This window comes from Cibotium barometz, chromosome 10 (genome assembly GCF_041138505.1).
Source record: "Cibotium barometz isolate CiBa-2024 chromosome 10, ASM4113850v1, whole genome shotgun sequence".
In the NCBI taxonomy this organism is placed as follows: domain Eukaryota; kingdom Viridiplantae; phylum Streptophyta; class Polypodiopsida; order Cyatheales; family Cibotiaceae; genus Cibotium; species Cibotium barometz.
Genome location: NC_141055.1, coordinates 21,574,873 through 21,590,203, shown reverse-complemented (window position 1 = coordinate 21,590,203; position 15,331 = coordinate 21,574,873). Strand labels below are relative to the sequence as shown.

The following is a 15,331-nucleotide window of genomic DNA, read 5'->3' as shown; positions in this document are numbered from 1 at the left end:
ATTCACATATCATCACATCTCATTCTCATCCATTTACATCACATCACATCCACTCACATCTCATCACATCCATTCGCATATCATCACATCCATTTACATCTTATCACATCCACTCACATCTCATCACATCTATTCGCATATCATCATCACATTCATTCGCATCTCATCACATCCATTCACATGCATTTACATCCATCCACATCTCATCACATCCATTCACATCTCATCACATCCATTCGCATATCATCACATCCATTCGCATCTCATCACATCCATTCGCATATCATCACATATCATCACATCCATCACATCCATTCGCATATCATCACATATCATCACATCTCATCACATCCATTCGCATATCATCACATATCATCACATATCATCACATCCATTCGCATATCATCACATCACATTCACATCCATTTACATACATCCACATCTCATCACATCTCATCACATCCATTCACATCTCATCGCATCCATTTAGTACGGTTTCTCTACTTTCGATACTGATAGAACTTTTCTAAGTTTTTGCCAATCACTTAGCTTAGTTAAGGGTAACTTTTTCTTGATCCCATTAAATCTAAGTATCAGAGTGTTGTTGAAGGTTTAAAAAGGGAAAATAAACCTTATCAGAATTTTATAGTAAAAACTCAAAAAGAGTATTCACGTATTGTGTTTTATTCCTTAAGCATCATTAATGAGAATTAAATCTAAACTTCTGTTTTCTTATTGGATCTTTGTTCCTCCCAGGGATTCCAGATTCCCTTTTCTGATTAAGAAATTATCCAAGTTTTCTCGATGGATATTTGCACATTCTTTCTCAAATTTCTCAAATAAGATATATTCAATATTTTTCTTTTTGAATAAAAGATTCATGGAATTTACAAAAATCAATTCTACCCATATTTCTCAATAAAAATGATAATACTCAGAATTCCACTTTTGATAAATATTCATATTTTGAATTATGCCAAAAATTCCTCTTTTATCATTTAATTGTTTGGATCTCGAATATCATGGGAATTCCTCTTTTTGCATAAAATTAAATTTATAAAAAATTACTCTTTTCTCGTAATAAAATATTTATGCATAAATACAAAAATTATTCTTTCATAAATATGATAAAAATCATTCTTTTGCTTACAATTTCTAAACCTAGAATATGGTAAACTATCAAGTGAAGTCACTAAGAGAGATCAGAGTGGCACAAAAATCTACTAATCTTCTCATCCCTCGACTGCCATTTATGCGGGTTGTCAGGGACATATCAGAAAGGTTAGTTGGCAGAATGAGAAACATAAATCTTGATAAAGTTCGATGGGAGTCACAGGCCCTTATGTGTCTTCAAGAGGCTGCTGAGGATTTTTTGATCGACTTTATGAATGATGGATACATTGCTGCTGCATTTGCTCATAGGATCACTCTCATGAGCAAAGATTTTGTGCTTGTGTCCAGACTTAGATACAAGTTTGACAAAGCTTTGGAACCCATTCCAAGTCAAGATATGAGGGCTTTTGAAATTCTAAATATTCCTCCAGCAAGACAACCCAAACAATCAGTTGTTATTGAAGATGTTTCGCATACTTATAGTACAAGAAAAGCTCAAGATATTAAAGAAGAAGTGGAGAAAGAGAGAGAGCAGGAGAAGATTACAGAGGATGCCATTCTTTCCCAGCAAGCTGAAATTCTTCATGCATCCAATTCAGAACTTTATCAGAATGTAACAGGTCAAATGATAGTAGATGTCTCCATGCATGGAGAGGATGAGGTTTATTGTGACATTGCCCCTGAAGACACAAGTATGCTTGTGAATCACAATATTGAGATATCTGACACAGTCCTCTTCATCTGTCTGAGGTTTGTGTGGATTTCCTTTTGTTTTCTTGATGAATTTCTCAGATTCTATATTTTATTGATATGTTTTGTTTATGTCTCCAGATGTCTTATGAGGGATCTTCCTGACTCAATGGCTATACAAGTGACCATTCTTGATCCCCTTGTTACACAGTGCCTTTTCAATAGGCAAGGGGATCTTGCAAGTTTTCTAAAGCACTTTGATATGCTGACATGCAATTACATTGTATACCCTTATGTTGAAGTGTAAGACTCACACTCAATTATCTTTTGTCCATCATTACAATATTCACAACTAATTGCAGTATTCATCTTATCATAGAGGCCATTGGAGTCTTATTATCTTCAATCTATTGGATAGAGATGTAATCTTTATGAATTCTTTAGCATCCATTCATGGGAGAAGTAAAATGTAAGAATCAACTTTACCATGGTTTATGTTCTAGAGCAATATTTTGTAAGTTTTCAATTGTTTGGTTGACCCTCAATATTTTATGCTTGCAGTGCTGCCAAACTTATCTTGAGTTTTCTAGGTTCCACCTATATGAAGACTACAAACTTGAAGATTTTAAGTACTACAATCAGGAAGTTCCTTTGCAGAAAGACTCAACATCTTGTGGATGGATGGTGCTTGCTAATGCTTAGAGATATCTTGAGTCAAGATTTAGAATGACAACACTTACTGTAAGTTCATGTAATGATAGCATTGATTGATTGGGTCAATACATTTAGTGACTTTCTCATATTAAGAAATTTTATCATTTTCTTTTGCCTTAGTTGCATGAATATCCAGATTCTTGGGTAAGTTGGGTAAGGGAGAAGGCAGTGTCTATGGTTTTGGAAAGATCTATCAATCCAGTTGATCCTGATTCCCCCTTTCCACCTGAGAAAGGAGCCAAGGGTATAACTTCAAAGAAAAGAAAAAAGGAGGAGAAGAAAATCCATGTCAAGGATGGCTCATCCAAAAAGAAAAAGACCTCTGCCAAAGAGAAGAAGGAAAGAAAGAAGAGCCCTACTAAGAGCAGATCTTCCAAGGGGAAAGAGAGCACTGCTAAAGAGAAGACACATTCTAAAGGGAAGAGCCCTCAGGCTACAGAGAAGAGCCCTAGCCCTCCTGCTAAAGAGAAGAGCCCTAGCCCTCCTGCTAAAGAGAAGACCCCTAGCCCTCCTGCTAAAGAGAAGAGCCCTATCCCTCCTGCTAAAGAGAAGACCCCTAGCCCACCTGCTAAAGAGAAGACCCCTAGCCCTCCTGCTAAAGAGAAGAGCCCTAGCCCTCCTGCTAAAGAGAAGAGCTCTTCACCAGCTCAAGAGAAGACTCCTATTAAAGAGAAGACCCCTGTCAAAGAGAAAACCCCAATCAAAGGGAAGACCCCTGTCAAAGAGAAGACCCCTGTCAAAGAGAAGAGTGCTACTAAAGGTCTTCCATTTCACTCATATTCAGAAGCGTCGTTCATCCAACAAAGAAAGTAAGAGGGAAAATGTTGGCTCTCCATTCAATTTCTTTTTCATGTTCCCCAAGAAGACTGCCAAGTCTCCAAAGCCAACCTCCAAAGAACCTTCTCCAAAACCAGACCCCACTGCCAAATCTCCCTCGCCAACACCTAAAGATCTCAGAGAAGAGCCCAACTTACCACCAGTTGAGGAATCCACTGCAAAGTCTTTCTTTCCAACACCTCAAGAGCTCAAAACACCGGAACTTGAACCTCAATCAGCCAAATTTGATCGAAGCAAACAGAAGAGAGAAAGATTCTCTAAAGATCCAGGGTCATCCCATGCCAAAAGAAAAGTTGATTTTGTTGAGTGATTCCACAAATTAGCTTTTGTTTTGTTCATTTTGTCCATATGAACACACCCTTTTTGGGACTATATTCTGTACTTAAATTCAGTATCAACAATTTGATATTCAACAGTTAAACCTTGTTTTGTGTTGCGAACAATATGTTGACCATTTTTGTGAAGAAGTCAAGACGAAATTTAGCAGAATATATTGATTACATTATTGGAGAAATCCTTTTTAGCTTAACACACTTGCCCTTGCAAGTGGCTCAAATACAACTTTTTTTGGGGGAAGACATGTGATGCATGAGGTTACACTCTCCATCCTTGTACTAACAACAATATCATCTACTTTGAATCTATATTCAGGTGATGTTTCGTCCAGAAACTCAAGCGACTCTCTTACATGTTGTAGTCTCCAGTTTGATGTTACTATAAGGTTCGTAGGATCTATGAATGGATAGACTATGATGTTAAATTCAAACTCTGGACAATTCTCTTCAGAATCCAAAGGGACCCAACTACCAAGCTTGCTTTTCCATCTCCTATAGTCATAGCCCAAAACTAGGGATTGACGACATAGTTGGTATGAGATAGACATAGAATTTGGGCTTACTCTACAACTGATATTGTCGCCAATATGAAAAGTTTCCTTGGTACTCCATCCTTCTCCAAGTATAGTGTCCAGATCAGTCGTAGATAGTCTTCTATTAAGCCACATCATTCTTGTCCTCTCCAATTCCATTGTATTGAAACATGCCACAAAGACATGTATAGGCAAGAACCATTGAATTTTTATCCTTCTTGAAATCCTTCCAGGAGACATAGATTTAAGAATATCATCTTTGATTTTGGATTTGAAGCTTGTTATGGTATTTGGATCAGGAACTTCCCATTCGAATGACATGAATGTGGGAATAGGTATGTCATATAATTCTCCATGAACACCTTCTCTTGATGGAACCTTGTATTCTGCAAAATACACAAATATATCCATTGATTTGTAAAATGAAGGTGGTTTGTCTGCATACATTACATCTGCAATCCCCTTGTGAATTGCTTTGAATGTGCCACTTAAGCTCTCAACAGGCTGCCACTCCACAGCTGTTGATGGAAAGATAACTGAAATTAAACAAACAACAAATATATCAGAAGGAGAAACATTGTGTTGTATCAAATAGATAAAGTTTTCTTAAATTACAGTAAGAATGGAGAATTGGATGTTCATATACATAAGCTCTACCACATCTAGCCCCTGCCTTGAACCTTTTTGAAACACCAGCCAGTTCTTGGTGTTCCAAATATTCTAGAGACAGCAATATCAGATAATACTAAAGACTAAATTAATAGCTCCTTCAACTTCAGTCAATCTCCCCAACAACCAGTCCCCCCAAGTCTCCTTTACCCCTTGCAAGATAATACCAATCCTTCCCCACAATCCCCTAATAGCAGGGCAACCCCAGAACGCATGTCTACCATCTTCAATTATTGTTCCACATCTAGGGCAGGCTCTAGATGTAAAGTTCCTCTGTAACAGTTTGTATCCAATTGGAAGAGCCCACATACAAGCCCTCCACAGAAAGGTCTGAGCCTTCACTGGAATATCCAATTCCTAGAGCATTCTCCATCTCTTCATCCAGGTATTAGGACTGCAACTTACTCTAAATATCCTCTTCCTCAGATTGATGAATTATTTAATCAGTTGCTTCACGCCAAAGTATTTTCCAAGATTAATCTCAAGTCCGAACATCATCAAGACCGTATTCGTGAAGGTGATGAGCACAAGACTGCCTTTCACACGAAGTATGAACATTATGAGTATTTGGTCATGCCTTTTGGGTTAACCAATGCCCTAGGAACTTTTATGAGTCTCATGAATGACCTCTTTCGACTATTTTTGGACAAGTTCGTGATTATTTATCTGGACGATATTCCGGTATTTAGTGCGTCAATCGATGAGCACAAAAAGCATCTACATCAAGTTTTTCAAGTTTTGTGAGAGTGCACTTTTTATCAATCCAGAGAAAAGTAAATTTTTCAAGACATCACTAGAGTACCTTGGACACATCATTTCAGCTGGTGGCACTTCCGTTGATCCTAAGAAGATACAAGTTATTCAAGATTGGCCAACACTGCAAAATATTCATGATATTAGATCATTCTTGGATCTTGTCAATTTTTATCATACAAAGGTCTTTAAGTTTTCGGATATTGCAGCACCTTTGACAGAGGTTTTAAAGTCAACCCCTGCTTCTCGATGGATAGATGATGCTTCTCACGCCTTTGACAAGCTAAAGGTGGCTTTGACAACAACCCCAATAATGGCAATTGCAGACCCCAAGCGGGCCTTGTTTGATAGTATGGACATCCAATTGGGCTTCTCATCAGCTTATCACCCTCAAATGGATGGGCAAAGTGAGGTTGTAAATTCAGCCGTGTTGGACCTCTTGAAATGTTATGTAGTGGATCAAAAGTCTTCTTGGGAGAAGTACTCCGTTTGTGGAATTTGCATATAACAACATGGTGCATGCATCTACGGGAAAGACCCCGTTTGTGATTGTTTATGGTGGAGGTGGTTTTGGTACCCATCCTTTGCACAAGGGATGAGATATTTGCAGCTGATGAGTATGTAAGAGACTTGGATATTGCCTTTGCTGAGTTGAAACTTGATATTGTGTTAATTCTTTCTATCTTTCGTGGTGCATATACCCTATCAACTAACTTTTTGTTGTAATAATTCTTTCTATTTGTTATGATCCTTAGTGCTAGGCTTCATTATGGTTGAGTCTGCCCTGTATCTCCGAAGCTCCAACAGAAACTCACTACACAGACCTTTGTATGACCTCTGGGATTTCCTCGATTTTGACGGAATGGAACCTGATTACTTTGGAAGGAAGGAGCTAGAGTCTGGAATCTTGGTCCGTGACTTCCCTACCCCGAAAACCTTGATCCAAAAGGAGTTGGGCAATCCATACTGCGATGTCCGAATCCTTGACAGTTCTAGCATTTAAATTCTTTGTTCAAGGGTGGAACTTCTGCAGTTGAATTCCACGGGATTGAGTTCCGGGAAAAAGACCTTTCTTCCATTCTAAAACTTCCCATATCTTCCATTTTGGAACTTCCCATATATTGAGTTTGACCTTGTTGTCTCTTGGGCGGTGGAAAGTTGGAATCACCTTCCGGAGCTAGAAATCTTTTGAAAGATGATGGTGCTGGCTTTGGTGGGACCTTAAAAACAAAGGCCTTCCCGAAATCCTTTGCCATACGTACGGCTTCAACCTAGAAACTGGCTTGGCATTCTTCACCAGGGTATTCAAGGGTTCGTTCATTCCCAAATGAACTTGGCCATCAGCTGTTCTTCATCCAACGGTGGCGAGTACTTAAGGAGGAGAAATTTGGACCAGTTTGGCTCCCTTTCTGATCTAGTTTGATCCAAGAGAGAGGAGAGATAAAAATATCACACCTTTTTTGAATTAAAAGACGCAACCACACATGTGAATAAATGCTCATACCTCAAGAGTCTCTCTCTCCTTACAAAGGTGTCAAAAATGCATCATTTCTCTAAAATATCTCATTTTTTAAACTAATATCTCTTAATTTTTAACTAATAAACCTTGTACTCAGTCAACTCTTCATCTTATGTGAGCATTTACTCATTTTTGGGTATTTTCTTTTAATCTTTGGATTTATCTCATCCCAACACTTGGATTAATCCAATTGGCCCATTGGAACCTTAATTGGACCATAATCTAATTTTTTTTTGAAAATGTAGACCCTTAGGCTAAGGTCCCTTATACCATTTTCAATTAATTCCTAATGCACATTATAAAGTTTATTTTGAACTTCTGATTCAAGAAAATCCATTTTAGACATTAGGAGAGTTTTTGTATCCAAGGATATCTCAATTTTGAATTATCTCTCTCTAGACATTTTCTCTCTCTAGGCCAAAACAGGGTAAAACAAGATCTTTCTTTCATTTCAGAGAGGGGCATGATTACAAGAACAGAAGGGTAGGTTCTTACACCTTTACATCTCAAAAGCTGGAGGGAGGAATCTTACATCCTACTCCACTTAAAAAACGCGAGATGTCTGTTGGAATTAGGGTTGCAGGAATGCACACACAACTTCAAGAAGATGAGGAAGCTTGAGCACAACACAGTAGTGTATTATGAGTGCCAAAATAGAAAGATAACAAGCCCTAGAAGATAATGGGCGTATATACAATGCACGGGGGAAAAAACCTCCTAGTGAGGGAAAAAGTGCCCCGGCGGTCCTAAGTGTGTTCACACACATCACTACTATAATATGGTAACAAATCCCCCCTGGAGTGATGCGGTGAACAAGAGCTAGCACTCATGTATAGGGAAGTGTCTAGCTATGTGGACGAATCCACAAAAGGGAGTAAGCCCAAAGCTTTGCGAAAAGCTTCGAACTTCTCACGAGGCAGAGCCTTTGTGAAAAGGTCTGCAAGGTTATCCTGTGTTGGCACATAAACCAAACTGATCTCTCCTGCAGAGAGTCTCTCCCTGACATAATGGTAGTGCACCTCAATGTGCTTCGTACGAGCATGGAACACTGGGTTCCGCGCAACTGCCAATGCGCTCTGACTGTCAGTGAAGATGGTGGTGGCAGATGGCTGCCCAACACCCAAATCAGCCATAAGGCGTCTGAGCCACGCACACTCAACCGTAGCTGTGAAAGCTGCCCTGTACTCAGCTTCACAACTAGAAGTGGCCACAGTAGGCTGCTTCTTGCTCAACCATGATATGCATGAGCTTCCAAGCATGAAGCAAAAACCACTCGTGGACACGCGTGTGTCATAACAACCAGCCCAGTCAGAATCTGAAAAAGCATGTAAATCTGGCGGCAATGATCCCCCCTTGGGATAAAACAACCCAAGATGCCGAGTACCACTCAAATAGCGAAAGATACGCTTCACTGCCTGCCAATGCTTAATGCATGGGCTATGCATAAATCTGCTCACCTGTGAGACTGCAAACTGAATGTCTGGCCTCGTAATGCATACATAAATGAGGCAACCAACAGCTGTCTGATAGAGTGTGACATCAAAGTGATCTCCAGCATCATGAAGACTCAACTTCAAACCTGTCTCCATTGGAGTAGCAATAGGCTTGCAGTCTTCAAGGCCAAATCTCCGCAACAATGATTCAATATACTTTGTCTGACACAAAGCAATACCTCCATCACACTGCTTAAATTGTATCCCCAAATAATGATGCAAATGCCCCAAATCTGACATCTCAAAAGAGGCATTCAAATCAGCCTTAAAATCAGCAATATGACTCTCATTTGGTCCTGTGAGCAGCATGTCATCGACATAGAGAGCAATGATTAGATGTACACCATCCACACGTTTAGCATACAAAGTGCTTTCTGTTGGACTATTCTGAAACCCATGTGCAGTCAAATATGCATGTATTTTTTCATACCAAGCTAGTGGAGCTTGCTTTAAACCATATAAAGCCTTTTTTAACCTGCACACTTTGTTTTCCTGCCCTCTTTGAACAAAACCACGAGGCTGCGATACATACACCTCCTCATGCAAATCTCCATTTAAGAACGCAGTCTTTATGTCCAGCTGATGTACATTCCAACCATTATGAGCTGCTAATGCACAGATGCTACGAACAGTGGTCATACGACATGTGGGAGCAAAAGTCTCATCAAAATCAATGCCCTTCTCTTGAGCATAACCTTTTGCAACAAGCCTAGCCTTATGGCGATCCACTGTGCCATCAGGCTTACGCTTCAATTTGTATACCCACTTAGTGCCAATGGCCTTCTTGCCAGGGGGCAAGTCACATAAAGACCATGTACTATTCTTTATAATAGCATCGTATTCTGCTTGCATAGCAGCCATCCAATTTTCTGAACTTTGTGCCTCATCAAATGAAACAGGCTCACTTTCATCGCACATACTAGAAACAGCCAATGCATAACAATCTGACGCATAAGAGGCACCATGAGAGCCAGAACGAGTGCGACTAGACAAAGGGGCATCCAACTTGCTGTCACGCAAAGTCTGCACCAGCCATCTAGGCATGTTCCTAGAGCCCTCAATCTCTTGTCTCTCATCCTCAAGTGCATCATGCACATCTGCATCAGATATAGGCTGATCTATGCCATCATTTAAAACCTGCATAGGCTGAAAAACTGCCTCATGAGGTATTGCACTTGACTGTGCACCACTGAAAAGAGGCAACAATGTATCATAGACATCACGTGAGCTGATATCTGTCTCCTTAGTACATGAAACCAAGGGCTGAACTGCATCTTCCACAAATACAACATCACGGCTAACCAAAATGCGCTTTGTCTGTGGATGATACAAACGATAGCCTTTGCTCTCAGCACTATATCCAACAAAAATACATTTGACAGCTTTGTCATCCAATTTTCTGCGATGTTGCACAGGCACTAATGCATATGCCAGGCAACCAAAAACACGTAAATGGCCAACAGATGGCTTGCGGCCATGCCAAGCCTCATATGGAGTGACAACCTGTAATGCTTTGGTGGGACACCTGTTTAGTACATAAGTGGCACACATGACAGCCTCAAGCCAAAAACCATGTGGTAGACTTTGACTCTTAACCATACATCTTGCCATTTCCATGAGAGACCTGTTTTTTCTCTCAGCCACACCATTTTGCTGTGGTGTATACGGCACTGTACATTGGTGTTTTATCCCACGCTCAGCCAGAAATGCATTAAATTCTGAAGACATATACTCCCCCCCTCGATCTGAACGGAGGGTGCCCATCTTACTTTCTGACACATTTTCAGCCATAACCAAAAACTGTTTGAAGCACAAAAACACTTTGGACTTTGCCTTCAAAGGATATACCCATGCATGCCTGGTAAAATCATCAATGAAAGTCACGAAGTAAAGGTAGTTTCCAAATGATGGAGTTTGCATGGGACCACAAACATCACTGTGAACAAGCTGCAATCTGCGTTCAGCTCTCACTGATCCATCTTTGGGAAAGGAAGCACGCTGCATTTTACCCAATATGCAGCCCTCACAAACATGCTTGACAGGTGCCTCAAGCTTAGGCAAAGAAGACACCATTTCAGATTTCTGCAGGCGCAGCAAACTTGCAAAATTCAGATGACCAAAACGTGCATGCCACAGTTTTGCATTTGAAATAGCCTGCGTATCCATAATAGCACATGCTGAATCCTCTACACATTTGCCATCCATATTGAGCTTATACAGCCCTCGACATAGTGAACCAGATGCTACAATGATGTCACCACAAGAGAGATCATGAACAGTACATCTGTCATCCACAAATTTAACAACCAAACCTGTTTTGGCAAATGCGGAGACTGACAGCAGATTCTTTTTGATCCCTGGCACATACAATGCATCAAAAAGTGTAAAGGTGTTGCCATTTGCAACATTCAGCACAATCTGTCCAACTCCTTTAACGGGATAAGAGGAGTTATTGGCACAAGTGACAGTATTCCCTGTGGGAGCAGACTCAAGGAAAGTGAATAAACTGCGCTGCGAGGTGATATGCTTAGTGGCACCACTGTCAAAGTACCATACATCTGAATCTACTGCAGACATACATGTGTCATGCAAAGATGGGTCATAACTGCACTGCGCATTGAATGCCCATTCTGTATCTAGCACAACATTAGCAGATTCATTGTTAGAAGGAGAGGCATCTGCAACAGCCATACCAGCCTCTTTCTTCTTAGCCTCTTTCGCAGCCAGCTTAGGACACGCTTTGATGACATGATCATTTCCCTTACAGTACTTGCAAAATGTCTTCTGTTTGTCACCCTTCTTCTCATCTTTGTCTTCCTTCTTTGGTTGCGCAGCATTTGCAGATTTCTGCTTACTAGAAGAAAAGCCAGCTTTACCTTTCCCGCTTCTCTGACTAGCAACGAAAGCTTGATCTGCGACACGCATAATATTCCTGTTTTGCCTTGACTGGTCTTCTTGCAGCAAAACAGAAACTAACTCCTCAAATGATAAGGCATTGGGATTGCCTTTCATCATCAAGCGAAGAGTGGAAGCAAAACCCTGATAAGAATCTGGTAGACCATTCAAAACAGTCTGCACAAGAGAACTGTCTGACAGGATTTCATCTGCAGAAATGAGCTGCTCTTTGAAATCCTTGATCTTTGTCAAAAAGCTATCCATAGAATCACCTTCGTTCATATGCTCACTCTCCAACTGTTTTCGGAGGTAAGCAACACGAGCCTCATTTCTTGCCTGATACAATGTGGCAAGTACATCCCAAGCATCCTTAGAAGTCCTGCAGGAGCGAATATGTGGGATAATGGTACGTTTGACAGACAGCGCAATCAAGGCATGAGCCTGCGCATCTCTACCATCCCAACGAATCTGCTCTGCTGAAAGTGGTGGTTCTCGAACAGCTGCTACAGCACTTGTGCCTGCACCATCATCAACAGTACCTGTTTCTGATGTGTTTGCAGCATTCCCAGCCACAATAGGACGTGCATCAATACCCTGCACAATGTTCCATAACCCCTTTGCTACCAATACATGTCGCATCATATATGCCCACAATGGATAGTTGGTGCCATCCAACTTATCCTCAGCAGCCAACATGCGGAATACATCATTGTTGTCAGCCATGGCCAATGACTGTACTACTAGATGTAAATGCTGTCTGTAAGAGGAAAACCTGTATAAAATTGACCTGTGCTATGTAGCACAGCCCAAAACAGACGAATGGGCACCTGTCCTGCAGATTTTAATCTTGACAGAAAATCTGCACAGTAGGACGATTTTGCCTGCGCAGTACTTGGAATGCAAAAACGGAGGGCGAAATGACTTCAGATCAAAATTCTGAAATGACCGAGCCCTACGGGATCTCCCACGGCATATACTAACCTGCAGACGCTCGTGAAACCTCGTCGCAATCGGAGGAGATGAAGCGGCAGGTGCCGGTGATGCTGCCCGGGAGGAGGAAGCCTGCTCTGATACCAATTGTTGGAATTAGGGTTGCAGGAATGCACACACAACTTCAAGAAGATGAGGAAGCTTGAGCACAACACAGTAGTGTATTATGAGTGCCAAAATAGAAAGATAACAAGCCCTAGAAGATAATGGGCGTATATACAATGCACGGGGGAAAAAACCTCCTAGTGAGGGAAAAAGTGCCCCGGCGGTCCTAAGTGTGTTCACACACATCACTACTATAATATGGTAACAATGTCCTCATCTCGCAACCGGAGGATAATCTCTTTCTTCTTCTTCTTCTTCTTCTTCTTCAATCACTTCCAGCATTATTGCCTTGAAGGTGGATGACCGATCTAGGAACCTCTCTCTTTGACATCCCCTATTATGAGGCGGAGGTCTTGCATTACTTTGCATTGAAGCTCATGCCAGTATTATCTTAAAATAATCATATTTCTATTATCCCTTATTTTTCCTCTTCTCCTGGGAGCTTGGAGCTTCTCTCTCTCTCCAACAACTCTTGGAGGTTTTATCTTCTCCTCTTAGTGGCCAATTGATTGGTTGGGGACTTCATTGCTAATTAAAGAATCAAGCCAAACTTGGAGATAAGATTAATTTTTATGGATTTTTTCAATTATCTCAATGACTTTCTTCTTCTCAACCCCTCTCAAGCTTGAGAAGCTTTCAAAATGATGGTTTTTATTCAAATCAAGCTTTCCCTAAGATTCTTAATATCTAAATTAAGTTAATCTTTATGCTTAATTATAATGCTTTCCTTAAGTAAATCTCTCTCTCTCTCTCTCTCTCTCTCTCTCTCTCTCTCTCAAAAAGATTAGTCATCTTTATGGCTAGATCTTTAGAAAAAGGATGCTTCTCAATGATAATCTCTTGTTTTAAATCTAATCTCTAAGCTTGATGAGCTAGGGGATGAGAATTGATATTTTCATGATTTTGAGTTAGTAAAAATAATGATTAATTCCTTTTAAATTGTTTATGAGTAGAAAAGAATTACTTTAACTCATTCTAAATGAGAAAAGGATTATCCTAATAATTTGGGAAAGGAGGAATGTTTAAATTAGCCTTATCAAGGAGAATAATCATAATTATGGTTAAAATTATGATATGTATACATAGTTTGATTTTAAGCTTTTAAAAAAAAGAGCTTCTATCATATTTTCATTAAACGATTTTATTCTTTTAGAAAAATTGAGAATTATCAGTTATAACAGCAGCAAAGCTATGGTAAATTTTTTAGAAAAAAAACAACATATCTTATTTTTATGCATAATGCTAAAAGAGGACTTCCTACCATATTCTAGGTTTAGAAATTGTAAGCAAAAAGAATGATTTTATCATATTCATGAAAGAATACTTTTTGTATTTATGCATAAAAATTTTATTAAGAGAAAAGAGTAATTTTTTATAAATTTAATTTTATGCAAAAAGAGGAATTCCCATGATATTCGAGATCCAAACAATTAAATGATAAAAGAGGAATTTTTGGCATAATTCAAAATATGAATATTTCTCAAAAGTGGAATTCTGAGTATTATCATTTTTATTGAGAAATATGGGTAGAATTGATTTTTGTAAATTCCATGAATCTTTTATTCAAAAAGAAGAATATTGAATATATCTTATTTGAGAAATTTGAGAAAGAATGTGAAAATATCCATCGAGAAAACTTGGATAATTTCTTAAACAGAAAAGGGAATCTGGAATCCCTGGGAGGATCAAAGATCCAATAAGAAAACGGAAGTTTAGATTTAATTCTCATTAATGATGCTTAAGGAATAAAACATAATACGTAAATGCTCTTTTTGAGTTTTTACTATAAAATTCTCATAAGGTTTATTTTCCCTTTTTAAACCTTCAACAACACTCTCATACTTAGATTTAATGGAATCAAGAAAAAGTTACCCTTAACTAAGCCAAGTGTTGACAGCAGAAACTTAGAAAAGTTCTATCAGTATATCGAAAGTAGAGAAACCGTACTAAATGGATGTGATGAGAGGTGAATGGATGTGATGAGATGTGGATGTATATAAATGGATATGAATGTGATGTGATGATATGTGAATGGATGTGATGAGATGTGAATGGATGTGATGAGATGTGGATGGATGTAAATGCATGTGAATGTGATGTGATGATATGTGAATGGATGTGATGAGATGCAAATGGATGTGATGAGATGTGAGTGGATGTGATGTGATGTAAATGGATGAGAATGAGATGTGATTATATGTGAATGGATGTGATGAGATGTGAATGGATGTAATGAGATGTGAGTGGATGTGATGTGATGTAAATGGATGAGAATGAGATGTGATGATATGTGAATGGATGTGATGAGATGTGAATGGATGTGATGTGGATCTCAATAATTGTAATGGATGTGATAAGATGTGATGTGGATCTCAATAATTGTAATGGATGTGATGTGATGTGAATGGATGTGATGTGGATCTGGGTATATGTGACCTGGATAGATGTGATGTGATGTGATGTGGATCTGGATAGATATGAATGGATGAGATGTGATGTGGATAAATGTGATGAGATGTGATGTGGATAAATGTGATGAGATGTGATGTGGATCTGAATAAATGTAGATGGATGAGATGTGATGTGGATGGATGTGATGTGGATTTGAATGAATGTAGATGGATGTGATGTGATATAAATGGATGAGATATCATGTGGATGGATGTGATGAGATGTGATGTGGAT

The 15,331-nt window shown here is 39.3% G+C and overlaps 1 protein-coding gene across 1 annotated transcript; it reads left to right on the top strand.

Annotated features, from left to right (window-relative positions):
* The first annotated feature begins 1,168 nt into the window (after nucleotides 1-1,168).
* Nucleotides 1,169-5,635, top strand: LOC147634660 (uncharacterized). The gene is made up of 2 exons (XM_086803281.1): nucleotides 1,169-1,774; nucleotides 5,318-5,635. Exons 1-2 carry the CDS (start codon nucleotides 1,169-1,171, stop codon nucleotides 5,633-5,635), a joined length of 924 nt encoding a protein of 307 aa, XP_086659407.1.
* Nucleotides 5,636-15,331: the final 9,696 nt, after the last annotated feature.